The 27,214-nt window shown below is 51.4% G+C and overlaps 9 protein-coding genes across 9 annotated transcripts; 4 read left to right on the forward strand and 5 right to left on the reverse strand.

Moving 5' to 3' along the window:
- Positions 1-3,086: 3,086 nt before the first annotated feature.
- Positions 3,087-3,392, forward strand: MAM_06880 (chitinase; the record flags this gene model as incomplete). Its single annotated transcript, XM_040825678.1, has 1 exon — positions 3,087-3,392. The coding sequence occupies one exon, from the start codon at positions 3,087-3,089 to the stop codon at positions 3,390-3,392; it is 306 nt and encodes a 101-aa protein (XP_040676235.1).
- A 138-nt stretch (positions 3,393-3,530) lies between these two features.
- Positions 3,531-3,899, reverse strand: MAM_06881 (ankyrin; the record flags this gene model as incomplete). Its single annotated transcript, XM_040825679.1, has 1 exon — positions 3,531-3,899. One exon carries the CDS (start codon positions 3,897-3,899, stop codon positions 3,531-3,533), a length of 369 nt encoding a protein of 122 aa, XP_040676236.1.
- Positions 3,900-4,948: 1,049 nt separating this feature from the next.
- Positions 4,949-6,305, reverse strand: MAM_06882 (ankyrin; the record flags this gene model as incomplete). Its single annotated transcript, XM_040825680.1, has 3 exons — positions 4,949-5,666; positions 5,847-5,897; positions 5,980-6,305. 3 exons carry the CDS (start codon positions 6,303-6,305, stop codon positions 4,949-4,951), a joined length of 1,095 nt encoding a protein of 364 aa, XP_040676237.1.
- Positions 6,306-7,940: 1,635 nt separating this feature from the next.
- On the forward strand, positions 7,941-10,001 carry MAM_06883 (Heat-labile enterotoxin, A chain; the record flags this gene model as incomplete). The annotated part of the gene is made up of 1 exon (XM_040825681.1): positions 7,941-10,001. The coding sequence occupies one exon, from the start codon at positions 7,941-7,943 to the stop codon at positions 9,999-10,001; it is 2,061 nt and encodes a 686-aa protein (XP_040676238.1).
- A 2,615-nt stretch (positions 10,002-12,616) lies between these two features.
- MAM_06884 (Protein kinase-like domain protein) lies at positions 12,617-13,542 on the forward strand (the record flags this gene model as incomplete). The annotated part of the gene is made up of 2 exons (XM_040825682.1): positions 12,617-12,964; positions 13,045-13,542. 2 exons carry the CDS (start codon positions 12,617-12,619, stop codon positions 13,540-13,542), a joined length of 846 nt encoding a protein of 281 aa, XP_040676239.1.
- Positions 13,543-16,116: 2,574 nt separating this feature from the next.
- Positions 16,117-16,891, reverse strand: MAM_06885 (meiotic recombination protein DMC1; the record flags this gene model as incomplete). The annotated part of the gene is made up of 2 exons (XM_040825683.1): positions 16,117-16,601; positions 16,666-16,891. The coding sequence occupies 2 exons, from the start codon at positions 16,889-16,891 to the stop codon at positions 16,117-16,119; spliced, it is 711 nt and encodes a 236-aa protein (XP_040676240.1).
- Positions 16,892-20,776: 3,885 nt separating this feature from the next.
- MAM_06886 (pheromone receptor) lies at positions 20,777-22,040 on the reverse strand (the record flags this gene model as incomplete). The annotated part of the gene is made up of 2 exons (XM_040825684.1): positions 20,777-21,198; positions 21,278-22,040. The coding sequence occupies 2 exons, from the start codon at positions 22,038-22,040 to the stop codon at positions 20,777-20,779; spliced, it is 1,185 nt and encodes a 394-aa protein (XP_040676241.1).
- A 955-nt stretch (positions 22,041-22,995) lies between these two features.
- On the reverse strand, positions 22,996-24,699 carry MAM_06887 (Ubiquitin-conjugating enzyme/RWD-like protein; the record flags this gene model as incomplete). Its single annotated transcript, XM_040825685.1, has 4 exons — positions 22,996-24,150; positions 24,216-24,454; positions 24,509-24,596; positions 24,649-24,699. 4 exons carry the CDS (start codon positions 24,697-24,699, stop codon positions 22,996-22,998), a joined length of 1,533 nt encoding a protein of 510 aa, XP_040676242.1.
- Positions 24,700-25,611: 912 nt separating this feature from the next.
- On the forward strand, positions 25,612-27,039 carry MAM_06888 (Indoleamine 2,3-dioxygenase subfamily; the record flags this gene model as incomplete). The annotated part of the gene is made up of 1 exon (XM_040825686.1): positions 25,612-27,039. One exon carries the CDS (start codon positions 25,612-25,614, stop codon positions 27,037-27,039), a length of 1,428 nt encoding a protein of 475 aa, XP_040676243.1.
- Between the last annotated feature and the right edge of the window lie 175 nt (positions 27,040-27,214).

The raw sequence follows: 27,214 nt of genomic DNA on the forward strand, positions 1-27,214 counted from the left end.
ATAGATTCTTTGGAATTCTCTTAAAAGCTCGCAAAACTGCTCTTTATATTAAAATGCTGTTGATTTTGTTAATTTTTTTCGAATAAATCCGATATTTTATAGCTATTAGGTATTTTATCTTTCTAATTAGGCTTATTTAGTTGAGCTTTATCTTAAATCTAGTTATTCTAGTAGCTAGAAAAGCCTAGATTTATAGTATTTATAGCAGATAAAAAGTCGATAGTAGGCCTTAGGCCTTTTATATCTAGTAAATCAAGCTGAATAGCCTTTATAAGGGCTTTTTAGTAATTTGTAATCTAGGTCCTAATTTTAGTCCTATTAGGGGCCCTTAATAGGGCTTTATAAGTTTCTAGAACCTCTTTTTTGTAATCCTAAGATGTAGGCTTAATTTAATCTTTTAATAGCTTTAGTTGTATAGCTATATTAAATTCTATTGAGATAGTATTGTAATAGTAACCGACTGTGCTTATAATATAGCTCTATATATTATATATAGCTTTTTGATAAGCTAGATATAGCTAAAGCTAAATTTAATAGCTAGCTCTAGCAATATCTAGCTTTTTAAGCTCTGTATTAGTAAGGTCAGCAATATGCGTAGCTACAGCGTTAATATCCTTATAGCTAGGCTCTTTAGGCCTTATAAACCTAGTATTATTAGTAGTATGCTTAATATTAGAGTTAATATAGTTCTAAATATCCTAGCTAATAGCGAATTTTTTAATAATAGAAATGTATTTATACTAATTAGTTAGGCTGGTTAAAGTGACCTTTTAGGAAGCCTTTATAGCGTTGGATTCTATTTTAATAGTTAAATAACGATTTTAGGTAATTTTAGGCGTTTTAGACGTTTTTTGCCGGTTTAAATAGCGTTTTTATTAATATAGTAAATTAATATAGATTTCCGTGCAGAAATCGCTCCTTTTTATAGTAAATAGCTTGTTATATAAAAACTTAGTTAAATAGGTGTAAATAGATGTAAATTTCGTTAAATAATAATAAAGTTTAGAAAAGTAGGTTCTAAGTAGGTTCTATATAGGTTGCTTAATTAAATACTAAATTCTAATTAGTTAGAGGTTTAGCACTAAGCTTAAACAGAAATAGTATATTCCTAATAGAGTATAGTGTATAGCATAGAGCTTGCAGTAACTAGGCTTATAACTATCAGCTAATTAAGAGACTCTTTATATATAGTATAAGTATAATAGATAGAGCTTATATAATCTAAAGATATTTATAATTAAATCTATAAATTATTAATATTTACTTCAAGTTCTTTTTAAGAAATTAAATTACTTTAGAAAGAATTTAAATTTACTTTTACTTTATTTAAATATACTTTTTTATATAATTCTATTAGTAAACTTTATAAATAGTATATAATAAATATTAAAGGTTATTATATTATTATAAATTCTAAAGAATTAATTAATTAAAATATTTATAGAAAAAGAAGTAGAATTAAATTTACTTAATAAGTTAATTTATAATTTATATATTTTACTGCTATACTAATCTCTAGTAAGAAAGCTATATCTCTAGTATATATAAGCTTACTAGTTGCTAATTATATTACTAAAGAATTTTATTAATAAAGTAGTAAATTAATTTAATTAGTATTTTTTATATAAATAGTTTTAAAATCTCTTTATATAAAGGCTTTAAGCTTTTTATATATACTTTAGAAATACTTAAGCCTTTAAGCTAAAAGCTAGTATTATAATATTTAAAAGCTAATAGTTTATTTATTAAGAAGCTTGTTAACTTAAGATAAAATATCTCTATAAAATATACTATACTAAAGAAATTATTAAATAGTCTCTTTAAGACTTTTAAGCTATTTATATAGTCTTAGTATATTAAAGTAGAAAATAATTTAGAATTAATTCAAAATTAATTTTAAAATAATTTAGAAATAATTTAGAAATAATTTAGAAATAATTTAGAAATAATTTAGAAATAATTTAGAAATAATTTAGAAATAATTTAGAAATAATTTAGAAATAATTTAGAAATAATTTAGAAATAATTTAGAAATAATTTAGAAATAATTTAGAAATAATTTAGAAATAATTTAGAAATAATTTAGAAATAATTTAGAAATAATTTAGAAATAATTTAGAAATAATTTAGAAATAATTTAGAAATAATTTAGAAATAATTTAGAAATAATTTAGAAATAATTTAGAAATAATTTAGAAATAATTTAGAAATAATTTAGAAATAATTTAGAAATAATTTAGAAATAATTTAGAAATAATTTAGAAATAATTTAGAAATAATTTAGAAATAATTTAGAAATAATTTAGAAATAATTTAGAAATAATTTAGAAATAATTTAGAAATAATTTAGAAATAATTTAGAAATAATTTAGAAATAATTTAGAAATAATTTAGAAATAATTTAGAAATAATTTAGAAATAATTTAGAAATAATTTAGAAATAATATAAAATTAGTTTTAATATAAATCTAAAATAATTATAGTATAAAGTTTAATTTATATATTAAGGTAGAAGGAATTTTTTCTATATAACTTTATACTTTTAAAAAATCTAAAAATTAGAAAATCAGAAAATTGTAGTAGCAGCGTTTGCAGATGCGAGCTAATGTGCGACCGTACGCACCGGCACTCGTGGTGGACCAGGGCTTTGCTGCCCGGCGAGTTTCGAGTCTCCCACGTGTACCTGGCGTGGCCATAGAAATACTGGCAAATGCAAACCTGGCTGCAACGATTTTGAGCCTAAAGTCCGCTCACTGGATGTGAGTTGCCGCTCGGGATACCAATCAGCTTGCTGCAGCGATACCTTGGTCACGTCTCTGTACAGCAGATGCGTCTGGACCGAGTGCACCAGCAAGGGGAGGGATGCGTGTACGGGCAACAACCACAACCCGCATTTCCTCACTTCGAGCAGTATCGGCTCTGGCGGGATGAAGTCGTGCGACGAGGGCTAGAAGAGAAGTCTCTGCTGCGTATCCCCGCCGCCTTATGATGTTTCTGGCAAATGTGAGTGGCGAAAGAAGGCCGGGTTTCTCAACGCGGGCAATGGAAAACTCCTCTGCGAAGGGGCGTGCTCGTCGGACCAGCTGATGTTGACCCGAGAAAGCGGTCTCACCATTGGTGATGAAGGCGGCGATGGCTGCCTCGGCGATCTCGCCCTTTGCTGCACTGAGCCCAAGAAGCTGAAGCCTCGCGATGAAGACCCTGACCCTGGCTCGTCAGAGGGCCGCGAGTTCCAAGCTCTGATCCGCAAGTACATGGAGAACCCGACCTGTCCCGTTGGCAATACTATCGCAGCTCTCAAGATGGAAACGTCCCGGGGCCTATGCTTGAATGGCGTACTGGCTGGGCAGTCAGCCTGCCGTGAGAATAATGAGGACGTTACGCAACATTAAGGTCGGACGCCGCGACTAAACTGGCCATCAGATTAGTGGGTTCGTAGGTTGAGGATTTTCCCATTCCTTTTCTGGTTATTGCCCCCGTACTGATTTTCCCCCCAAAAGTCTTCCTTTCAATCTAGCCTCATCTGTTACCTATGCGGCCCGCTGTTGCTTTTGCGAGTGCTCCTGACGAGAGGTTGTAGCATCAATCAAAATCTGCGTCAGCTTTGCACGTAATTCTGCCTGCGTCTGTAGAACTGGTGAGCTGTTGACCAGATCAGCTGGCAGATTGTTCTCCTCTCCAACAGCATTCACGTCCGCTCCGTTTTCCAGCAGAACACTCGCCAGGCCAACAGCGCCGTAGGACACGGCCCAGTGCAGCGGTGTTCTATCTCTTGCAATCACAGGCGACTCGTTGCTGTTGGGCTGAAGATGCTCAACGACGCGGGAGCCCCAGATGCCAACCTCCCGATTAGACACACGAAGTGATTTGCGACCAGAGGTTGTGGGAATAGCTAACATGGTAGCCCGAGCATCAACTGGTATACCCTTCGTAATAAATTCCTTGGCAAGTTCTCCTTAGTCGTTGTTGCTGTTGCTGTCGTCCAGTTAAAGCGACAAGCAGTGCAGCGGCGTCCAACCCTCGGCTGTGGATTCGAGGGGATCGGCTCCATGGTCCAGGAGAAGTCTTGCCGCCTGCAGTGTTTTGAAATGACGCGGCATAGAGGTCTCTATTGCGGTTGACGGGGCTAGGGCACTGTTAGAGACCCAACGCCCGTCTGAGTAATTAAGGGCATGTAGGGCGAGCTTACCTCTAATTCACTCTGACACAATAGTGCAGCAGCTACTAAATTAGCTGCAGAATAGCAGCTAGCAACCTATATATATATATAATGAAGGGGAGTTTGTGCTAAGAGAAGAGGAGGTTTAGAGATTAATATAGTTATTGCTACTAACCTAACTATCTATAGAGTTGCAGCAAGTGCTCTATGTAATCCCTTTGTCTACTCTGCTTGGAACCCTAATCCTGACAGGCACACGTTAAGGGGGTCCAGCTGTTGTTGTTTGCAGCATTAACATCCACACCAGACAATAACAGAGACCGCAAGGTGTTAATATTTTTGCCAGCAGCCGCCCAATGAAGAAGTGTCTCCCTGCTATAGGACTTGATGGATTTCGAGGCGTCACTGTGTGAATTGTCAACATCTAGCCCAGTGGTATAGAGGCGGAAAATGCGCATGTTAGATCCAAACGCAGCGTAGTGCAGTGGCGTGTTGCCAAGGCCATCCGGGATTACGACGGACGCACCGTGTTTTAATAGCAATCGAATCCCAGTTTCGTGCAAGCAGCGCTTAGGGCCTTTCTTAATGTGCACCGGTGACCCTAGATGGTGAAGGGCGGTTTCGCGTTCATGGCCCCGTTGGTTAGGGTCAGCGCCGTTTTCCAGGAGTGCCTTGAGAGCTCCCACCAAGTCAACCCACGTGGCCGCTTTGATGACTACATTTGCTCCTCGTGGTTGCCGTTTGGATCGGCCCCTGCACCGACAAGGCAGCTGATGAGCTGTTGCTGGTTCATATAATCCAAACCTGTGCTTTCTGCACGAGGATGGCCGAGCAGGTCCGACCTGAAGCCGGCCGCCCGGCAGAGAGATGAGGAGATGAGCCGATGCATAGCGGCGAGTAATCGAAGCGGTCCAAAAGAAGCCGAACGACCTCAACGTGCCATGCCGACACCGCGTTCTCGAGGGCGTGCTCCAAGGCAGCTTCCGACCAGCCACCAGCCCAACCCAAGACATCCTCGACCATGGCGGCCTGACCAGTGAGGGCTGTCCGGTCTAGAAGGATGCGATAGCGCTGTTGCGAAATTTCATCGCTTCCCGAGGCCATCTTTTCACAAATACGGGTGAACATGTCACGGTTGCCCGTTTGAATCGCCATGTCAAGCGCCGAAGTTTGCGGCTCAGCAGAACTATTGAAAGCCCAAGGGTTGGCGCCGGCATCAAGGAGGATGCCTGCCGCCGTCATGTTGACGCATGGCACAGCGACTTGAAGAGCAGAGCCGAAGTCTAGGTCACAGTGGTTGAGGTCAAGCTCGCCGGTCCGGCGGAGAGGGAGGAGCTCCCGCAGCTTGGACATGTCTTTGTCGCGGACGCAGGCGTGCAGACGTGCTTCTAGGTTGTTATTGGATGCAGCTTTCATTTGCATCCAGAGGCGTCCGTCCATACCTAGCGGTACGGGCCGCGTGGTTGAGAGGGGGGAGGCGGCGTTGTTGTCTACCGATGAAGTTGACCTGAATGCAATTTGCAGTTACCACGTGTTGGTCACGTGCCACACATTTCCTCCCTCACCTCAGGAAGCTGAGACCATTTCTACAACAACCACCTCGAATGAATTGCACCAAGGCAGGACAAGCTGCTACCCGGAGACTGCTAGTGTCACATGCTAACTAGTACGCCGTAGGCCGACTTACATGCCCAAGGCCTCGCTCGGAACAGAGTTGACCAGGCCAGAACGGCATTTCCTGCGAAGACAAGGGGTAATCGGGGGCTGGCCGAGGTAGATCCACGTGGAACACCGGGTGCATGCGTCCGGGCACTTCTAACTTGTAGACATGTGGGTTGACCTCCTCGAGCACGTGGTAGCCAGTCGGGCTCTTACAAGGCCGCGATGTCTTGACATTTTTCAGGTTGAGATGGACCAATCTCCAGGCGTATCCCTGCATGAGGAAGAATAGACGGAGGCCTGTGGAGGTCGCCTCTCTTCCGTTGACAGTGGCCATGACTATCGGCAACAAGTCTAGCCAATTCTCTTGAAGGCAGTTTGTCCATATGCGAAGGATCTCCTCTACTTCTCGGTTCATTCGTTCTGTCGCGCCGTCGGTTTCTGGGTGATACGCGATCCGCAGCAGCTGGCAGAAGCGCTTCCACATGTCGCTGACAAACTGAGGACTGCGGTCGCTGGCTATGGCTGTTGGGATACCGTGGAGGGGGTCGTGTCGCTCAAGGAGTCTTTTCGCAACCGCCTCCGAAGAGATGTCGCCCAATCCTTCGGTTATTCACGAACCACAGCCTCCGTACACTCTTACTCGTCAGCTGATGATACATGGCATGCCCGTGCCCGTGATGAGCAGTCATGCTGGCATTTACCGTTTCCATCTCCTCGTACAGTTGGCAAGCTGTACAAGTCGGCGTTGAGGGATCGTGTGTTGCCGCAACAAGTAGAACGCGGTTTTGGGGGTCTTGTCCAAGTCTCATTGGTAAACAAACCTCGGCAGCCTTCGGCCGATACGCCTTGTAATTGTGGCCTGCAAACCACTCGTGATTAATCTAGCTGAATATACGTATATCCCGCCAGCAGGGTCTGCTTATATTGTTACACAATACTTGCTCGAATTCTTCGACGAGCCTTGGCTCTTCCACCCCCTGTCGAACAGCCTTTATTCTACATTGGCTCAGGGATGGCGGGTGGATAACGGGTTTACGTTTTCTGTTCGGAGACGCCGGAAGCTTTCTACATTTCGGGACACAAAACATGCCCAGGCCCCGTTTCATTGGTTACCACATTATAATATGTCCCACGACAAGCCGCGATATACGAGCGAAAGTATTTGAAGACGGTGGATCAGTGCCCACTTCACTATTGATGTTCTCGCTCCAACGAGTGTCATGGAGTAGAGCGTGGTCCGAGTACTTTGCTCCAACGCCGTTGCTACCTTTACAGCCATTGACATATGCGGTGCCATGCGAAGTTCTACCTATACGGCCCGAAATGCCAGCGTCTTGTACGATTAGTATTTCAACAAGAATTTCTCTGGCTTGTCTCCGTGAAAGCCGAAGAGGTCCCCACCAGCCCAAGGTAAAAGGCATAGCTCTAGCAGCTATAGTCCTGTGTCTACGCTGTCTTTCTAATAACGTCAAGCCGCTGCAACTATAGCAGCTTTAAATGTAAACTGTCCATGCTATAAGCAAGCAAGCATGCGCGGTAGGCCCTGCAGGCCGCATTTCGGCGCCCAGGTCATCACGAAACATGAGTCAGAGCCGCGGAAGCATCGCTTCATGGCGGAGCGATTGCTGAATCTGGTGATTTCTGACGCCGGCGTTGGCTAACACCAGACGTTCTTAAGTCGACTGTACTATATAGTACTGATGTGCACTAGGGTGTAGAGGCAGCCAGACACCCATATCACCATGGTAGATATCTCACCACAAAGAGATAAAAGGCTTCCCCAGCCCCGTCTGCTGCTTCGTCTTCTATTGAGGTCGCCGGGGTGCCCACAGAGCCCGGCACATTCATCAAGCGACCTCACGCATTGCTTTTATTGAGCGTCATCGGCTCGAGCAGCTGCCATGCGAGCCTCAACTGCCTCGCCGGGGAATGCACACCAGAAAGACCAAGTAAACGCGGATTCGGCGACATCCGCGACACGCCAATGGCACATGTGCCGCCGCCACAGACGGTGGAATTCGTCTACCGAGGCGACCCGAGGCCGCCCGAGGCCGTCATGGGCCATATGGTGGACGGTCAGCCGCGACCTGGCTTCTATCCCTAACCGGGCCCGGAAACGATGGAAAAGTACAACCTGCTGTCACACGTTCGGGGCAACATCAAAAACACCGCCTATGTCTCGACGACGACGGACATTCACACGGCCGTCAGATACGCGCTGCCTGATGGCCCGGGCCGCCGTGGCTACGTGTACAAGATCGAACCGTCAACAACCTTTGTCGACGTCAACAGATCGCTGCGTATCCCAAGGTACTGGAGCAACATGGAGTTTGCGGCAATGAAAGGCATTCCCATTTCCCAAGTCGTGGGCTGGGTTGAGTTGACGGAAGACGTGATAGAGCTGCTGCAGCTCGGCAAGACCGATCAGATCAAGTTCACGGAGAACACCTCGTGGAAGGCGCTGCCCGAGTGGCTGAAGGGCGGCACCACCAGGCCAGAGCTGGCGAGCTTTCCTAAAGGCGACAAGGCGTGGAAGCTCCATCCCTGGAAGGAGCTGAAGAACGCCAGGGAGAGCGTGGAGGTCTTGTTCAAGAAGATCGTGGCCTCGGAACACCCGTCCGTCGTTCTCGCCGCCAAGGCCGAAACAGAGCTGATGGCCCTGGCCGAGACCTTGTCGGAGAAGCATTTGTCGGCCGTGACGAGAAGGAACGGGCTCAAGCGGCTCGCCCGAGGCCGGTGGAAGATGGAGCTGTCCCAGGTGCGCACAAGTGTACTCGGACGCGTAAAGCTCTCCGAGGCCTGGAAAGTGCCCACAAAGGGCCTCGCGGTGGCCGGTGTTGCCGCCTGGGCGTACGGCGTCGTAGATGCCTTCACGAGCGAATCCAGCGGCTGGGACAAGGCGGCGGCCGTCACGGCCATCATCCCTCTTGCCGGGTGCGCCGCCAACTTGGTAGCCGGAGCCGACGACCCCAACTCCGAGGGGGTTCTTGTCGCCGTCGACACGGGCCTATGCCTGCTCGGCGACGCGCTCTTGCTGGGCGGCGCTTCGCTGCCGCTTGGTATTCTTGTTCATGTCTCCCGCTCTCTGCTGCAGTTCTTTCGGGCGCCGCCAAAGCTCCCGAGCGTGCAGGAGATCCTGAAAATGCGCGATGATCCGTGGCAGTCCTTTGTCGACCAGCACCTGACCAATTTCTTAGCCTCCAAGGCTTGGCGCGATAAGCTTGAGGCTTCCGTCGCCGTCGAGGCCCTGGCTATCTGGTCCATGGCGGCCGACTACATGGGACGGCTTGAGGCGGTCGGCCGGACTGTCTCCAACGCCTCGCACGACGTCCAAGAGGCCATCCATCAGATTGAAGAGAGGGCCCAGGGCGAGGTTGTAAAGCGCCAGCGTGCCGTCCTACTACAGCTGCCGCAGCGTGTGCGTGCAGACCTGACCGTCTTGATGGAGAGGGCCCTCTCTGAATACAATGAGGACTTCATCAAAAAGCTCAACTCCGAAGAGGTAGTCGGGCGATATCCCGGCTACTCCAAGGCTGTCGGATGGTTCATTCCTGATACCTGGGTTTACAAAGACTCGCGGGAGCGCATGAGGGACGCTTCCTCGGTTCTAAGGCAGAACCCTCCTCAGCTACCCAGTCTCCTTACCTTGGCCTACTTTGTTGGAGTCGCAGCTGGCGTTGATGATCCGCCGCCCCCGAGAGTTGACCCGAATTCTAACAAACCAGGCTTTGCTAAATTCATCCCAGCTGAGCCAGAGGACTGGAAGAACGCGGTCAACCAAACTGTGATGGATCCGTCCATGTATTACGCGGAGAAAACGGGCAATAGCAGCAGCCAAGAGCTCATCAGGCATACCATGCACGTTGTAGATTGTCTGCTCGGCAAGAGCCAGGAGCAGGAACTGCCTACAACTGTGCTCGGCTTGTCTGAATCGTCTCATGTCAGGGAGTTTCAGCTGCTCATAGCAATGCACATGGGCAGCACCTTTGCTGACTGGAAGGAGGCAAGAGGGAGCAAAGTCGGCTATATGCACGAGGACTATCAAAAGGACATAGCCGGACTGGTGGAGCGGTTATACGACATCCCTCGCGACTCGGCGTCGCGGTCCATCTCCCAGATTCAGCGTACGAGGCTAAGACCAGGAGCTGTATCGGACTACTACCGATATCATGTATCATAAAATGTAACACAAACTATTTTTGTGCTTACTATATTTATGATATGTCTTGCCAAGTTGCACAGATAAGAATCCTCATGCATATGTAGCCTCTATCAGTTGAGCCCTGTATTGTAAAGAACTGAGAGCCTTCAAAACTATACAATATTGCATGCGCTAACACGAGTCTTTGCTCCAAGCCCTAGTCTCTACTACCAGCCCTTATTCAACTGAGTACCAGCCCCAGTAGGAAGTGAATCCCAGTCGATGTTCGATGAGGCCGATGCTGGCTATGCAAGTCCGAGGTTTAGACTGTAGGCAGCAACGATGAGCCATCCAAATCTAACTCCAAGGGTAATTGGTCAATAGCTGAGCATATCCTCTTAAAATGACTCGGCATCCACAACTCATATACATTTTTTGTGAAACGATACGCTGTCCACTTTTCCTTGCCATCTAAAGCTGTGAGGTCAAATGTATGAATTGGGTGACGGTAGTATGTTATGTCCTCTCCGTCTAGTATGGGGTAGTGGCCATAGATTCTTACTGATCGATAGTCGTGAGAGACAGAAAAACCTAGGACTTGTCGATGAACCTCGCCTCCGCGCTTTACAGCACAGAAGAGCTTAGTAATAGCTTGTACTGCTAGAGTCATGCTGTGGGCATTCTGACGATCAGCTATATCTAGCGCTATAGCGCCACACTTCACCTCACATGTTAGGAATGGGAAGTACATATAGTATGTCGCCATAAAAAAAGACTCATCTCCACCGATAAAGTCGCCAATAAAAGGTGACAGCTTAGCTAGCTGGTCTTTATTGAATGCCTCCCGCTTGAATCCTACAGAGTAGTCAGGTTGAGGACGAGTCCCTGTTAACGGGATAGAGTTGTTCCAGCCTTCGTTGACGCTCTCTGTTAATATGTTTAGATGTTTGGCGCCACGTATAGCAAGGCTCTCTGCGGATGGAACTATCAACCGAGAAATATCTTGAATAACTCGAGCCTCGTTTTTGTTGTGGATGTTTCGACAAGCAGCTTCAAAAATATCATCTTGGAATAAAGAATCCACTGGAACCGCCTGCTGCGCCTCAAGGAGAGTTTTTAAGAGCGCTTTACTTGAGCTGGTAATATCAAGACTGGACTTGACTAGGAAGCTGCCTTTGGTCCCTAGAAGAGTTTCGTAGCGCGGATCTCGGTAGGGATCGCTCTTTTCTTCCCTCGGCCGCTGATCACTGGGTGTCGACGATGAAGCCGAGTCTGACCGCTCGCGACTAAGAGACGGTAAGGATTTTTTCCGGGCGAGGAGATGCTCCATGTCGTCGTCTTCGAAGTATTCTCGCGGCCATTCGCTTTCTCTTGCCCAGTGTCCAACTGGATCGAACGGCTTAGAGTTGTCGCCGTGGTTGGTCGCAGCCTTATTCAGAGTCTGCTGTACGGGGGAGGATCGAGCCGATCGACGTGGCCGCTTTCGGGCAGAGTCTGGCTCCTGACCAGGAGCCTCAGTGTGCCGTTTCGTAACACGCCCGTCAGTCGTCACGAGGTCCTGTGATACTCAATTTCCAGGTCCAGGCAGCGCATGATTATAGGACGATAATACCTGTTGAGATGAGCTCCTCTTAATAGAAGATGAATCTGGCTGACTGCAGTCAATGCATTGAGCCGGACCCAGGCGGGATCGTGCGGTCTGGAAGCGGTCTGGAGTTTGAGTGCCTCGAGGTCGCTTGCCTGTTCATCATCAGTCGAGATATTGTTTGGCGCTCCATGAAACACAAACCCTGCTGACTCTTTGAAGCCGGAGGTACGCGGTCCCTCTGGGCTGCCGACTGTGCTCGAGTGTGAGGCATAACGATGAGGAACAAAACGAGCGGCGATGATGCCAATTTATGCAAAGGTGGTGGTTACTTGACCCGCGGGCAGGAGCTTAGACGCACGCGTGCACACTGCAGGCCGCCTCGCATCACGGGACTGCGGGGTGAAATGTCAGCCAACCAATCGGTCGTAGGAACTTTTGATCCGGGCCGTCGTTTAGGGGTGGGTTTAAAACTCACGTCGTTCAATGGAGCATTGGAACTTCATCATGCTCTTCGTCAACAAATGAGTCGACTTGCCAGGGCAGTTGTGAGCTCCCCCAGTGGTCTTGATCCACCGTTGGCAGACGGAGCATCTATTGGCCATGTTGACTCTGATAGGAGTGTTATCTGATAAAGATATGTGGAGTAGCTGGTGAAGATGTAGTTACAAGGTGAACACTTGTAGATGAAATGGTGTGGTTGTGAGGATACTGCAACAAGGGCTGGTCATGACACCAGGGCTTGGAGCACATGACTCACATTCACATATAATGTCGCATCGTCTCCAAGGTCCTTGATTCTTCAACCTGACGGACCCGAACAACGAGGGCTATGTATACACGATGGACCTGCCTCGCTTCTTTGTGTGCCTTGATGCCTGGATGCCCGAGCCCCATGGTGGCTCACGGCAACTTTTTTGCATGGCAGTCAGTCATGTGGTCGAGGCTTTTCCACGTCACAGATGCTGAGTGTCTGACGGTGGACAGACTTTGAGGCCCCGGCGCGTAGTGGTCTCTCACACAGGCACGCGCACGCGCACACACGTCCATCAACACGGCGAGCCTTGCCATGAATCCCTACATATCGAACCCAAATCACATCCCCAAGGCTGATCCGTATGCGGATATACCGCTCTATGGCAGGTACCATCCGAGCCCGGACGACTTCCGTGTCCAGGTCCAACATGTCAACTCCAGCTCTGAAGAGTCTCTACGATACTGGGCTACAGTGGTTGGACTCTGTACGGAATCAAACATGATTTTCCCCGCAGACGACGGTCGCGATGTTTTTGCCGTTGGCAGCGTCATCGTCAAATCAAGCCACCGACACCAACATGCCAAGATCGACTACTCCTACGCCGATGCCAACGAAGTCCAGGCAATTGCTATTGCCAAGAGCGCCCTGAGGGGAGTCAGGGTGCCGGATGTCTATTTTTCTGGCAAGGCACGCCGCTCCCACGGACTGCTTGGAGATGATTCTCACTTACACTCCTTTAGATCAATGGTCGCGCCGTGTTGGTCCAAGAGAGACTCGCCGGCGTATGTCTCAATGTTGCATTTCCGTATCTATCCGAGGACCAAAAGAAATCCCTTAAGCTGCAAGCGCGGGAGATACTTGGACAGTTGCATGCCGTCAAGGCCCCAAGCAACCGTCAGACCCGTGACCATGTCGTCCCGGACCCCAACATCCTGACTAACGGCCGCTTGAATCCCCGAGAGGCGCACATTCTCTTCTCAGCCAACATTGACCGGGACATGAGCTTTATGCACAATGATTTCACGCCATCCAACTGCATCGTTGACGACGACAAGATCGTAGGACTCATTGACTGGGAAATGGCTGGATACCTCGGCTGGAATACAGCTGCGGAAGTCCATCGAAAGATTAGATGTCCTCAAAGAGAACACTATGTCCGCGCCAACATCGGGGAGGAGGAGCTTCAAAACATCATGTGGTGGAATGATCTTTACGACGATTCAATGCCTGGAGCTTGAGGGTATCTGAAGTGTGTTGTTGCTGCAGCGAAGACTTGCATGCATTATTGTTTCCGGTGTCTCAAAGGCCATAGGAGGCATTCTGTACTTACCAATGCTGGGATGATTTACGGGTACAACGTCAGGACTAGGAAATGGCGATCAAGGTTGGGACGAGCCAAGGAGGACTCGGGTGTCCCAATACATGAATAGCGACAAAGTTATTCGTTGGAATTGGCCACACTACCTTCGGCCATTGTGCTTCCGGAACAATAATTTACGACAGCCTGATAAGTCCGCTCAATATTTGTGTCAAGAGTTTCATGGACGGATACTCCTAATTCGGGCGCCAGCAGATCCAGGCCCGCTGCGCTGCCCATGTCCAAGACCTTTACCTCGTAGTCAATGACAGGCGTGTCATTTTAAAATGGGATTTCATCCTGCTTGGTTCGGTACTGGAGACTTCTCAAGCCCCGATTCATATTACAATATCAGAATAGTTCATAGCAGCAATTCCTATACCGCCGTGCACGTAAGTAGACATTTCACAGCTGTGCCTTTTCTCACATCGTTGATCTCCTCATCCGCCTGGGCGTTGAGGTCTACACCACACATTCTCGGTAAACTCGGAAGAGAATCCTTTATATGCGCGAACAGTGCTTCTCTTGCGTATTCTGCGGTACGAGTCTAGCATCCACTCTAAAAATGTCATGACGTCTTCTTTAGAGGCATTTTTGAGGCGATCAATGCCACCGACACAAGTGGTCACAGTGCCTGAAGGTATTAGGGATCGCATCACAGAGTCAGGAACTGCCACTCACCTTGTCTATTTCAACTCAACACTATACGTGTTAACTTTAGCTGTATCAGCATGGCGCTTTCAAACGGCGCCATGTTTGGCAGGTTGCGTGCGCTTCGGCTGATGATATTGCAGGGAATGTTGAGTGCGCGAGAATTTCTTTTCTGTAGCCATATTTGGGTGGTTGATGAAAGACGAAAGGGGGATGCTCGACAACTCATGTCAACAGCGGGCGAAAGGGTAGCTTTTCTAGTCATTGGCGGCACATTTGCGGTGAGCCTGTACTTTTGTCGTAGGTCTATCTACACAGGGATATTCAGGTGTAAGGTGCTTATAATTCCAGTTGGACATGTTAAAGCGACTTGTGTTGAAGGAGCTGCGGGGGATGACCTCTCCTACGACAGTCTTGCTGCTCTGATTGACTTATTAGGCGCCGCTTAGCTGATGAGCGCAGATTGCCGGTGATAAATACAGCCTTTCATTCGTTGTATACGGGTGACAACTATAAGACACGTGAGAAACTGAAGCTGATACCGGTCTGTTGGATTTGGGATGGGGGGATCTCGAGGGCTGGGCGCAAATGCTCTCTTAGAACGAGTCTGATGCCAATATCGGTCTGCCTCAATATATCAGCCGCATACCGCAATGATTCTGTACAAATCCACTCAGGTACACAAGACGGTAACATCAATCACGCTGCCAATATTTACGTTGGATTCTTGTTCCAACTTGTGCTATATTTCTAACGCTATATACGTATTATATCCTCTGTATAGGCAAGGGCATTATATAATATAGTAGAGAGATAAAACCTTATTCTTCTAAAGATAACTTATATATATTGTAGCTGTTACTATGCTTTAATGTACTGCTAAACAGGAGAAGTAGACTCTTAAATTGCTCCTCTGCTATAAGAGCGACAAAAAAAAAAGGACATACAACACTAGGTATTTGCTAGTTATTACTAACCTAACTACTATAAAACTTTATTCTTCTAAAGATAACTTATATATATTATAGCTGTTACTATGCCTTAATGTACTGCTAAACAAGAGAAGTAGACTCTTAAATTGCTCCTCTGCTATAAGAGCAACAAAAAAAAAAGAATATACAATACTAGGTATTTGCTGGTTGTTACTAACCTAACTACTATAAAACCTTATTCTTCTAAAGATAACTTATGTGTATTGTAGCTATTACTGTGCCTTAATATACTGCTAAATAGAAGAAGTAGACTCTTAAATTGCTTCTCTGCTATAAGAGCAACAAAAAAAAAAGAATATATAACACTAGGTATTTGCTAGTTGTTACTAACCTAACTACTATAAAACCTTATTCTTCTAAAGATAACTTACGTGTATTATAGCTGTTACTGTGCCTTAATGTACTGCTAAACAGGAGAAGTAGACCCTTAAATCGCTCCTCCGCTATAAGAGCGATAAAAAAAAAAAGGACATACAACACTAGGTATTCGCTGGTCGTCACCGACCCAACTACTAATCCAGCGCTTGCCAGATTCTCCTGGAAGATCGGACGGGTTTCTGAGCTCTGCTGGCAGCTATGGTCGTATGTGCTAGATCTGATGAGTACTGCATATATAACCCTTTCAATCCCTTTTTTTTTGCTCTGAAACTTGGTGCATCAACCACCATGGATGGCTTCATCTAGCGACATGTCAAATAAAATTTGCTCGAAACTCTGCTCACCGGCCATCCTAGATGGCATTCACAAAATTATTGACCGCCGGGCGGAAATCGTGCAATCATGTCCACCATGAGCCTGCGTAATGCTAAAGCCTAATCATTAGTTGAGCACACTACAGAACTATCAATCTTGTTATCGTTGCCCAGCGGGTCGCCCAGCCTCTCACCCAGTTGCACGATGGTATTTTCGTATATTCGTGCTGCATCCATATGCAGCCTCTCTTCATCAATGTCCCATGGTGCGTCACCCTCGGTCGCACTCTCGTCATCATCCTCCTCCTCCTCCTCCTCCTCCTCCTCCTCGCCGCTGCTCAAGACGTCGACAATCAAGACTCTCGTCTGCTCCACCAAGCTACGACATCGGACCATGTCGGTCGTGGTCATGCCTGACCGAAGACCGTTCTCAAACCCGGGCAAGGTCTCGTTTGTGTCCATGTCCTGGCCACGCAGCAGGCTGGCGAAGCAGTGGTCCAGTTTGCGCAGCAGCTCAAATGTAGCTCGTGGAGAGGGCGGGAAAGACCGCACGTACTGCGTAAAGTCGCTGGCTAGTTTCAATAGAAACGGGACTTGTAAGCACGCTACATGAAGCGATTAGTATCTAACTACAAGGGGCACCATATGCGGCGAGCAGTCGACACGCACGCGTTCCGGATTTCCATAGGATGTTTACGAGCCCGTCGAGCTCCTTGGCGACTTCGCCAAAGGATTTGAACCCGGTGACCTCGTCTCCGGGACTGGGATTGCCGAATTTCTTCACATGACGGCGCGAAATGAGGAGGAGGCGGTCTTCGACGTAGCGACGGACCATGTCCTCTTTGCTTGACCCTGGCCGGAGCGAGTGTCCTCTCGGGTGAGGAAGTCCGGCCATGGACCTGGTGGAGGCTGAGGATGGAGCTGGAGACGGGAGGCCGGTCTGAGGCAGGAAACCCCCGGGTTCCGGTATGTTCGACTGGTCGTCCATTACACATGAGGCCTTGCTGAATGACCCGCCTTTTTGAAGAGAAGCTGGCTTGTATGGCTGATGTCCAAGGGCAGTGAGGTGAAGGATGAGGCCTGATGGCGAGTGGATTTAGTATGTGAGGATGAAACTGTGTGGAAGGATGGACGCTTCAAAGCAATTTGCGCCGAACAAGCAGTGGAGAATAGATCGACTAGATAAGTTACTGCGTCCCAAACGAAGTCGAGGATTTAATGTTTCTCGATATGATCATGTATAACGTTACTTTGGTATCCAGACCCACGGCTGGGCGCAGTTCGGGGTCTCTGCATCATGACGCCAATCATGTGACGGCAAGTGGGACTGGGATGGCCAGCCAGATCCAACCCCGGTCACTACGTTGACAAAGGAGCCAGCGCCCGAAATTTTCGAATGAGTTTAGCCGTCGAATCGTCATTCAGTTTGAATCGCCTTGATCCTGTCATTTGCCACCCTCGTCGACGCAAACCGACTTGACGCGCCGTCCCGTCAATCTCAGTTCATACACTATGCCTGCTCCCAAGAGAATCGTCGTCGAGAAGCCTTCGTCTCGTCGCGCCCCCCCGGGTTTCTTCGCTTCCACATACCAGACCCTGACCTCATCTGAAAACGCCGCTGTTGTTCGCAGTATTGCAATGTTCGGTGTGAGTCTTGGCCGCGACATCGTCTTCGGTACTTACGCCAGTCTCTGGCATTTCTGACACTCTTCATAGGCTGCTGTTACTTTCCTGGCCAGCCCTTGGGGCGAGCTGCTTCTGCCTCCGTAAGGGACACACCTTCGATGCCAGAATGTAATGACCAAACGCTGACAAGGTTGCTTGAGTAGCCAGTGATGAACAACTTCGACAATTTACCACCTGCGGAATCGAAGCGCCAAGTATAATTGGGCGCCGGACGACATGCCACTACTTGTACAATAGACCAAAAGGGGTGTACGATAGGGGGCCACTTGGCCTTGACGGTTAGGGAAGAGAAATAGATGTAGTCTCAGGCACTGACGTGATGGATGGGATAATTGTGCATTGGTGCAGCTTTTCTTGGGAACAAAGCCCAACAATGATCAATACAATCGTGTCGCTTGATGGCCATCCGTTGCGGGCGTGGCGTCGAGTGCTGGTCCTGCTCAGCCGCCGTCGGGTTCATGCGACCTGTGGAAAGCGTGATTGTCAACTACGGTTATGTGTCTCCTTCTCCTCAAAGGCGGACATCATCTATTTCCACATACCAGGAAGGCGTCTCTCGACGCTCTAGAAATATTGACAATAACCTGGGAAAACACATTGCTTCGAGCTGAATCCTAGAATACTTTCGCACACTTCCAACCCATTCTGCATCAAGTATGAACGATATTTCTGGAAACAATGCCGATCCGCTCTTTGTTGTCCACGACAGAAGCTACCACGACGGATAAATCCGAGTCCCAAGACGCTATCAGTACCGCCAAACCGCAACCGAAGCGTAGAATGGGAGCGGGAAGGGGACTGGCTCATTTGGTCTCCAAGTTCGAGAGCCTGGAGAGTGTATCGCGCCCAACCAGACCTCTATCCCTGAGAGGGGCAACAACAGCGCCCGTTGCCTTGTCTGCAGCGAGTCTCCTGGAGCCCTCTTCCTCCTCGTCGTCCATACCAGCTTTGTCTTTGTATGCGCCTGCGAGAAACCAGCGCAAAAGCCAGGACCTGGCAGTCCACGACTCGGGTGCATTGAACGATGACGCCCAGCGTGGATGGCAACTCCAGAAGCGGGAGACGGTCGAAAAGACGTCCTCGGTGGTTGCAGAGAGAAAAAGAATATTTGAAGTGAACCTTGGTGCGACCAAACCTTGTTCGTGATGACCTGTCCAAGGTATTTTCGACGAGAATCGGAGTACCTGCGAGTAGCCCCGAGATGGGTATTGACTAACAAAACGCAGGCACATCACCCTCGGAAAGCTCACTCGACGAGACTCCTCGTCAAAGTGGCAAACTGCGTCTGCCAGCTAGATGGCAAGCGATACGGGCTCGATCACCCTCAGCATGTCTAACGCAGAGCCAAGCTGCCGTATTGTCCTGTCCGAAAATAGCAAACGTGTCAAAGCGACTATCCGGATATCTGCCATTATCATCGAGCTACCCATCACTCACAAACGCAAAGAATAGCGTAAGGCCCCATCAGTTATCCGCCTGCGGTCTGCAATTTACCCAAGAACATCACCAAAGTGAAATGATTCCATCAGCAATAGAAGCTTCAGCACTGTTGCAAGCACGAGAGGCGGCAGACACGCAACACGAGGGTCTGGCTCTGAATGCAAACGAGGGCATGTCAAAAACCCAAGCAGGGCCACCATCTCGACCTGAAAGCCAGAAAAGCCTCATCTACAAAGATAGGGTCGACAAGCCAGCGTCGCCCATCAGATCGGCGCGCACAAAGAGTGGCAAAGAAGGGGCGGCAGAGCAGTCGCCTCCGTTTGCTGGATTTCAAACAACACAGTCAGTTAATAAGGTCAGGACCAAGCTTCCGTTGAGAAAGCATATAAAACGGAGACCGCACGAATATAAACCTGCTTCCAGCCAATTGGCCCATCCAGCACGTTCACATGATGAAATGAATGTCGAGGCTGCTGTGGCTCAGTTAGAGGCAATTCCCAAACAACCCACCTCTTCGGCTCCATCACAAATTGAAAATACGATAGGCCATTTTGAATCATTAATTGCCAAGGACAAGACAATTGCGAAAAACAAACACAGCCTTCGACCGAAAGCTTGGATCCCTGGATCGGTTTCTTGCCAGGTGGCCTGTCAACCTAAGCCTGAAATGAACGATGAGACCAGGAGGAAGTCATCTGCTTCCTGGGGACCAGCGCGTTGGCGACAGAAGCCCATAGTGCGAGATATAAAATGTGGACAAGATGCGGCTCCAGATGAGTCTAGATCATTCAGTCGACACGGTGAGGACCATAATATGCCTGCCGACGGACGCAAGGAAGCGGTGCGTCCGACACTGCCAGAGAAGTGGGAGTTCTGGACTGATATCATCAACAAATCTGAGAAAGAGAGCAGATTAGATGGCACACTGTCAAAGGCTTCTTCTGGTGAGCACCCGAAATCAGATGCGTCGCCGCAAGCACAGAAAGGTTCCGTGTCGGTTGGAAGCTATGCAGGGCAGTGGGGCCGGGCAAACAAGAGCGCTCGAGTTATACAGACTGAAGAAAGGCGTCGAAGTTGGAGACTTTCGGGTCGACGGTGGATGTCTCGAAGCAATACTCCCTTCATTGCCCGTGCTGATTGTGCGTTGGAACAACCACAGCCAGTGCGAGTCAATGAGATGAAACGACTGGTCAGTCTCTGCCGGGAAAGGATGATGGTGAGAAAAGATCGTGCGTAACTGAATGGCGAGTCTCAAGTAATTGTAAAGCACCAAGCCTGAGTCGAACAAAGACTGGGGGATGCGCTCAGAGAAGAGGGCGTTTACACGTTACGACGTTGCCGAGACACATGCAGTGTAGGACCTAATTTCCACATATATATAGGAAATATCCATTGTATAGGCTAAAGTGAAGTGACTTTTGATTTGTCGTAAACCATGCCAGGTATTCGATGCAATGACTGACCTTCCTTGCTGATACTTGATGCTGAAAATCAGCGTGTGAGACCCCATCCCGCCCTCGCAAGTCGAAGCAGCATTAATCTCTAAGCGAAGCCTGTATTTTACAGAGACCCAAAGGCCAAGCTGGGTCAGATGCCCGTTTCCGCCAAAACCGACCGGTCCACGACGCGGGCGCGAGGCAAATCAAAGAACCCCCTAGATTCTTGTTTCATTCTGCTCCAAGTCGGTGTCGATGCGCACCCCCTCATTGGCCAAGGCGCTATCAGAGTCGATCTTTCTCAACTCGAGGTCGAAGTGGTCCATCCCGGGAGGCCGCGCTCCACGGCCGGTACAGGCCGAAAACAACGACGGCGACTGGCCAAGGCCGCCAGAGCCACAGGTGGTGCTGACGGCCTTGAATCCCGCCGCCGCCGCCGAGGGAGGATTCGGCTTTTCCCCCCCGTTGGACCGGCTGCCCGACTTGTTGCTCCCGCCGGAAAGGTAGGCCAAGCTGCCGCCGGCGGTGATTTGCTGGGCGGCAAGCGTCCCCAGGGGGAGCACGACGGCGACCGAGGTCTGTGTGAGCGAGGCGGCCTCGAAGTTTTGAAAACGGCCCCACTCGAGGGCCGCGAAGACGACTGCCGACCCGTTAGTATTCTTCTTTGTGCTCGGCGTTTGCGCCCGGGGACGGGCAGGGCAGGGCAGGGCAGGGCGTACCCGGGATCACCATGAGGACGCCGTTTGTCACCACCAGGACCTCCATGGGGCTCAGGGAGCGCGGGGACGACCTGAGAATGCCCCTGTTGGCGGCGAGGTGTAGGACGAGCTTGACGTTGAAGAGGGCGCAGTACCAGCATATGGAGAGGGCGTTGAGGATGAGGGCCGCGTGCACGACCCAGGCGCGGTCGCGGGCGGGCACGAGGTCGAGGGCGGACCTGGTCTGGACGACGGCGAAGGCGAGGCGCCACCCGACCGCGGTGAGGGAGACGGCGGCCGAGGCGACGGCGAGGCAGGACCTGACGGCCGCGGGCCACAGGGAGACCATGGTCCAGGCCTGGTGCATGAGGGCGGCCTGGAGGAGCACGAAGAGCAGCAGGGAGAAGACGGTGCCGGCGACGCTGTTGTACAGGAAGCGCCGCGGGACGGAGGAGTAGTCGCCCGCCCAGAACTGGTAGAAGTGGTTCAGGGGCGAGAGGAAGAAGGCGACGAGGAAGCCCGTGCGGACGATGCAGGCCACGAGGCCGGCGACGTGGAGGGCGGACGAGGCGCGGCGCAGCTTGGACGGCGGCGTCATGAGCAGCACGACGACGAGGAGCGTCGCGCAGGCGCCCAGCTGGAAGGCGTAGTTGATGGCCACGCTGACGGTCTCGTCGTTGAAGGCGTCGATGCTGGGGATCGGCACCGTCACCGGCCTCTGCGACGCCGACAGGAAGCTGACGGGCTGGAGGAGCGGGTTGAAAGCCGTGTTGGCGCCGCTCATGGTGCCGGGGGCGGAGGGACTTGGAGATAGATGGCTGGTTTCGGTCGGGGAGGAGGACGTCGGATCTGGACGACGAGGTCGAACCTCGTGTGTATGTGTGTCGGTACTTGTAGTTCGAGCGGCTGCGCAACAAGGCCGTCTCGTGCCGGTCGTGCTGGTCGCGCTTGGGAATAATACCGCCGCGACAATCCTAAGCAGACCGTTGCACAATACCGACCGGTTGGCGAACGGCTGCGACGAATACGTTTTATATCCCCGGCCCTCTCTGCCTTGGCCCGTCACACCATCCGCCCGCCTTGTGCCCACACAGAAGCCCTTTCTGGGAAGAGAGACAAACAAAAAGCGTGACCATCGCGTATGCTTTCCAGATGCAAAAACCGACGTGTATCGCCCACGGGCGTAGGCATGGCAAACACGGTCCGAGACCGGGATATCTGGACGGTGGTCTTCCTTTCGTTTACGGGGGCTGCGTTTCTGCGACAGCGCGGGACGCACGCTTCCTCCCGCTGACGATGGGCCAGCTCGGCGCTCGTTGATATTGTTCTTTGGAGTTGTGGCGCTCTTATAGTATTGTTCCTGAGACATTGTGGACCGGGGCGCCGCCGCCACGCAGGACGAAGAGACCTCGCCCTCCCACCCTTGCCCCCGGGAGGCGCGCAGGGCCTGGGGCCCGAAATTGACAACTGGCAGTTATCGCTGAGGCGGAGGCCTGTTGTTGCACTCCGTAGAGAGGTCGAGGGGACCGGCTTGAGTCGATTGCCGAGGCGAGACTGAGGCTGATGGAGCGCAGTGGTGCGTGGGCCGCATTGGCAAACACGACGGACGATATTGAGAGCCTACTCAGCTACATGTAAAAGGCCCCTCACGCGGACGCTACCGTTTCGTGAAAACGCGGATGTTTATGTTTTTTCCCCTCTCTTTTGGAAATACGGCTACGCTACACCCCCTTTTTTGGCTAGGGCTGTGCCAGCGTCATGCCCATGCCTTGGCCTATCTTTCTGACCAACGCCTTCTTGAGGTACCACTCTCTCGCCAGGGATCGTGTCGTCCTTGCAAATACGGCCGGGGAGATGCGGCCCCGTTCAACGGCCCTGCCCAACGTGAAGATGGCGTCTCCGAGGGCCCTCTCCTCCGCCACCAAATTATACAGCTGGTTGGACACGACGGTCGGGGCCACGAGCAGCTCGTCGATGTCGGGCGCGGGGTGGCTTCTCGACCCGTCAATGACCGCATCTGCCTTCCGCAAAGCGTCGTGGAGAATGGCGGTGTTTGACGTAAGCACGTTGGAGAGCTGGGACAGCTGGCTCGATTCGGATTGAATGCCAGCCATGGCATTCTGCATGGCGTTTCGTTGCCCGTGAAGCCCTGCCATGGTGGATTCATTCTGTTGCCGAGACTGCTGTCGAATCACATACAGAGTCTGGGCGATTTGCCGCAAGAGGTTGTCCTTTTCGGGATTCGGGGGTATCGGGGGAGGCGCCACGGTCGTGGCCTCGGGAATGTCGAGAGTGAGCGGTTCGTCGAGGATATTCGGAGGCGGAGGAGCAGTTTGCTGCACCGGAGGCTGCTGGATGTGTGGTGGCATTCCTGTGCCAGGGGCTGCAGCATATCCGGGCGGTGGGGGGCCTTGGGCCTGCCATTGTGGTGGAAGCTGTTGCGGCGAACAAGGCCCGGTCTGAGGCGTGCCATGTGAAGGAGGCCAGCAGTCCGTGGGAGGTTGCGCATACTGCTGCGAGAGGTGTCGGAGCTGCGGCGGGGGTTGAGCATGTCGTGCCGTAGGCGGTGATGCTGGCGCTTGAGTTGGAAGTGGGGGCGCCGATTCATATCGGGATGGGACAGAGGACGTGCGAACGCTCTGTGCTGATGAAGGAAAGGCCGGGTTGCGGGAGGGTTGGGGTGTTTGATCTTCTTTTGGCGGAGGCGGAGGCGGAATTGTCGAACCTTGGGCCGTTTGTACCGGTCGAGGTGCCATCTCCGGGGGCAGAGGGGGCACCGGAGGCGGTGCTTGGATAGGCTGCGGTTGCTGTCGAGCCGCGTGCCTGGACACAACCGGAGGCTCTTTGGCAAATACGTCGGATAATACGGACATGAAGTCTCTGATGTTTGATTTCTGCAAAACTCGTCAGCGCCGTGAGGCAGATGCGAAAGCCGGCAACAACCGTGTGACGAACTCACATCCCAGAACTGGGCCCATCCCACCAGATAGGGGTGGTACACCTGCCCCTGGGGATCAACATGCTGGCCTGGACGAACCATCATGGTCTCGGTGGGCGTGACATAGACGACCGGTGGCTCGCGGGGATAGGCGTGAGGGACCCATATTGAAATTGGGAACCGATATGTGTTCCCGCGAAAGTCGACGGGTATGGTTCCGGTGATGTGAAGCAGAAGCGCGCTGGAGCCGTTGGAAAAGGCTGGGATTTTATCAGCGGTTTGACGCAGGCATGGGCGAAACCGGGGTTGCTCACTATGTACGTCGGTGCGCGGGGAGAGGGTCGGGTACTGTGTCAATGCTTGGGCGACATCGTTGTATGTGCGATTGACGTCGTGGTATTCCTATGGAGCTGCATCAGCAGGGTTGACCTGGACCAAAGGTGAGCATGCATACGCTGGTAAGGACGCTGTACAGCCAGTTGAGAACATGCTGCTGTACTGGCATTGTGGAGGTGAGGGTTGAGCAGTAGGGCGGGAGAAGCCACAAGCTGGAGCTCGCTCGATGCCTCGAATCGAAGGGTGAGCTCGGCCTGTCTTGGAGGGCCCAAGCTCAGCAGTGCGAAGCGGTGGCCATCCGTATCGACTCGACGACTCTGCAGACCTTGTCGGGGTTGAAGCTTTGGCGATGCAGTGGGAGACGCTGAGGCGGCCGGGATGAGGTCAAGGTGAGGTCAAGGTGAGGACGAGGTGAGATTTTTGGTGGCTGTGATTACGCCTCGCGGCGGGGAAATGTGCCTGCCTGTCTTGGGTCTACCGCCACGGCCATCTACATTCTGGCGCGCTGTTGTTTGTTTATTGGGGTGATTACGGACTTGCAGATGTTTTTTGAATGTGCAACTCTGTATACGACCCAGTCCCCGACGGATCAACTGGTTTGCAATGGTTAAAAATATTCCAACGCACCTTTCATCTTCGGTAGCCTATGAGATTGCGGTGTGTGTTTGGGGCTCCACCCCGAGGCAAATAAAATCAGTTACTCCGACCCGGACATGATTTATAAGCCGTCCAGGTTGTCAGTTATCGATTGTGATTTTCACAGTCAATAACTTCCCCTTGCCATACCCCTCCCCCGCGCAGTCTTGGAGCACTCCATGCTAGACAGCGCATACCGTCGCATTGCCACCATCTCTTGACTCTGGAAAATCGTTCTTCTAGTTTTCGCCGTGCAGCCGAGCCAAATTGATAGCAGACGGGCGCAGGCCGAGGTCGCGGCCACGGTCAACAGACACTCCGACTCCCTCGGCCATAACCGGAACCGGGGCCGGAACTGCGGCCAGCCCTTTTGCTTTCGCTCTTCCACGTCACAACCACAACCACAACCACAACCACAACCTCGACCCCGACCAGGACCGGCAAGATGCTGCCTCCCGTCCCCGTCCTCGCCGATTACGGCCTGTCTCCGAGACACGGCTTCCTCCCCGAGACCCTTCCGTTGACGCACCTCCCCGACCCCTACTACAACAAGTGGGAGGCCATCGCGGCAAACCTACAAGCCCTCGTCTTGACCCGTCGACTGCGCAGCGTCGTCGACCGGCTGCCCGTCCTGTCCTCGATAGGCCTCGAGCACGAAGCCGAATGGCGCCGGGCGTATTCCCTGCTCTGCTTCATGGCCCACGCATACATCTGGGGGGGCGACGCGCCGGCCGACCGCCTCCCCAAGGCCATTTCCGTGCCGCTGCTCGAGATATCCGACCACCTGGAGGTGCCCCCCGTCGCGACCTACGCCGCCGTCTGCCTGTGGAACTTCAAGCCCGTCTTCGTGGACGAGGAGATTGACAGCCTAGAGAACCTGGCAACCCTCAACACCTTCACCGGGTCCATCGACGAGTCATGGTTCTACCTCGTCTCCGTGGCCATCGAGGCCCGCGGCGCGCCCATCCTCGACCTGATGCTGACGGCCATCGGGGCGGCGAGAAGAAACGACGCAAAGACGGTGACGCGCTGCCTCGTCAGCTTCGCCGAGCGGCTGACGGACCTGACCAACATCCTGGTGAGGATGCCCGAGAGCTGCGACCCGACCGTCTTCTACCACCGCGTCCGCCCCTTCCTCGCGGGCAGCAAGAACATGGCCGAGGCGGGCCTGCCGCACGGCGTCCTGTACGACCAAGGCACGGGGACAGAAAAGTACCGCCAGTACAGCGGCGGGAGCAACGCGCAGAGCAGCCTGATTCAGTTCTTCGACATTGTCCTCGGCATCCACCACCTGCCGACGGGGGAGAGGCACAAGACGGCGTCGTCGTCGTCGTCGTCGGCGGCGCCGGAGCCGGAGCCGGAGCCGGAGCCGGAGCCGGATCCAGACGCCCCCCGGAACAGGAACAGGAACAACTTCATCCAAGAGATGCGGCGGTACATGCCGGGCCCGCACGCGCGCTTCCTCGCCGACGTCTCGCGCGTCGCCAACGTGCGCCAGTTCGTGCAGGACAACAGGTCGAACCGGCAGCTGTGCCTCGCCTACGACGCCTGCCTCGCCATGCTCAGCGCCTTCCGCGACAAGCACATCGCCATCGTGACGCGGTACATCATCACGCCCTCGCGCGAGGCGCGGACGGGCACCGGCGGCACCGCGCTCATCCCCTTCCTCAAGCAGGCCCGCGACGAGACGGGCGAGCCGGCCGTCGAGGAGTGGACCAGGCGCTTCATGCGCGCGCGCCTCAAGGCCGAGCACCAGGCCGACCCCGTCTTCTCCGGGGCCGACAGGGGCGCCGTCGAGACCGACGTCGACGTCAAGGGCCTGGCGGGCACGTGGACCATGGACGACGAGGGCGGCGGAATCTGCTCCTTTTGACGAGACGACCACGTCACGCACGCACACCTGGCGTGTCTACCCCTACTTCCGTCTCGTGCCGAACACGCGACACTCACGTCTTGCGAAGAGGGTGGTTTTGAGGTCTTTTGGTCTTTTGGTTTTTCCCAGCATCGTCGTATCGTCGCATCGTTGCATAATAAGGGGGGGGGGGGGG

The sequence above is a fragment of the Metarhizium album genome, assembly GCF_000804445.1.
Source record: "Metarhizium album ARSEF 1941 chromosome Unknown scaffold_25, whole genome shotgun sequence".
Classification (NCBI taxonomy): Eukaryota; Fungi; Ascomycota; class Sordariomycetes; order Hypocreales; family Clavicipitaceae; genus Metarhizium; species Metarhizium album.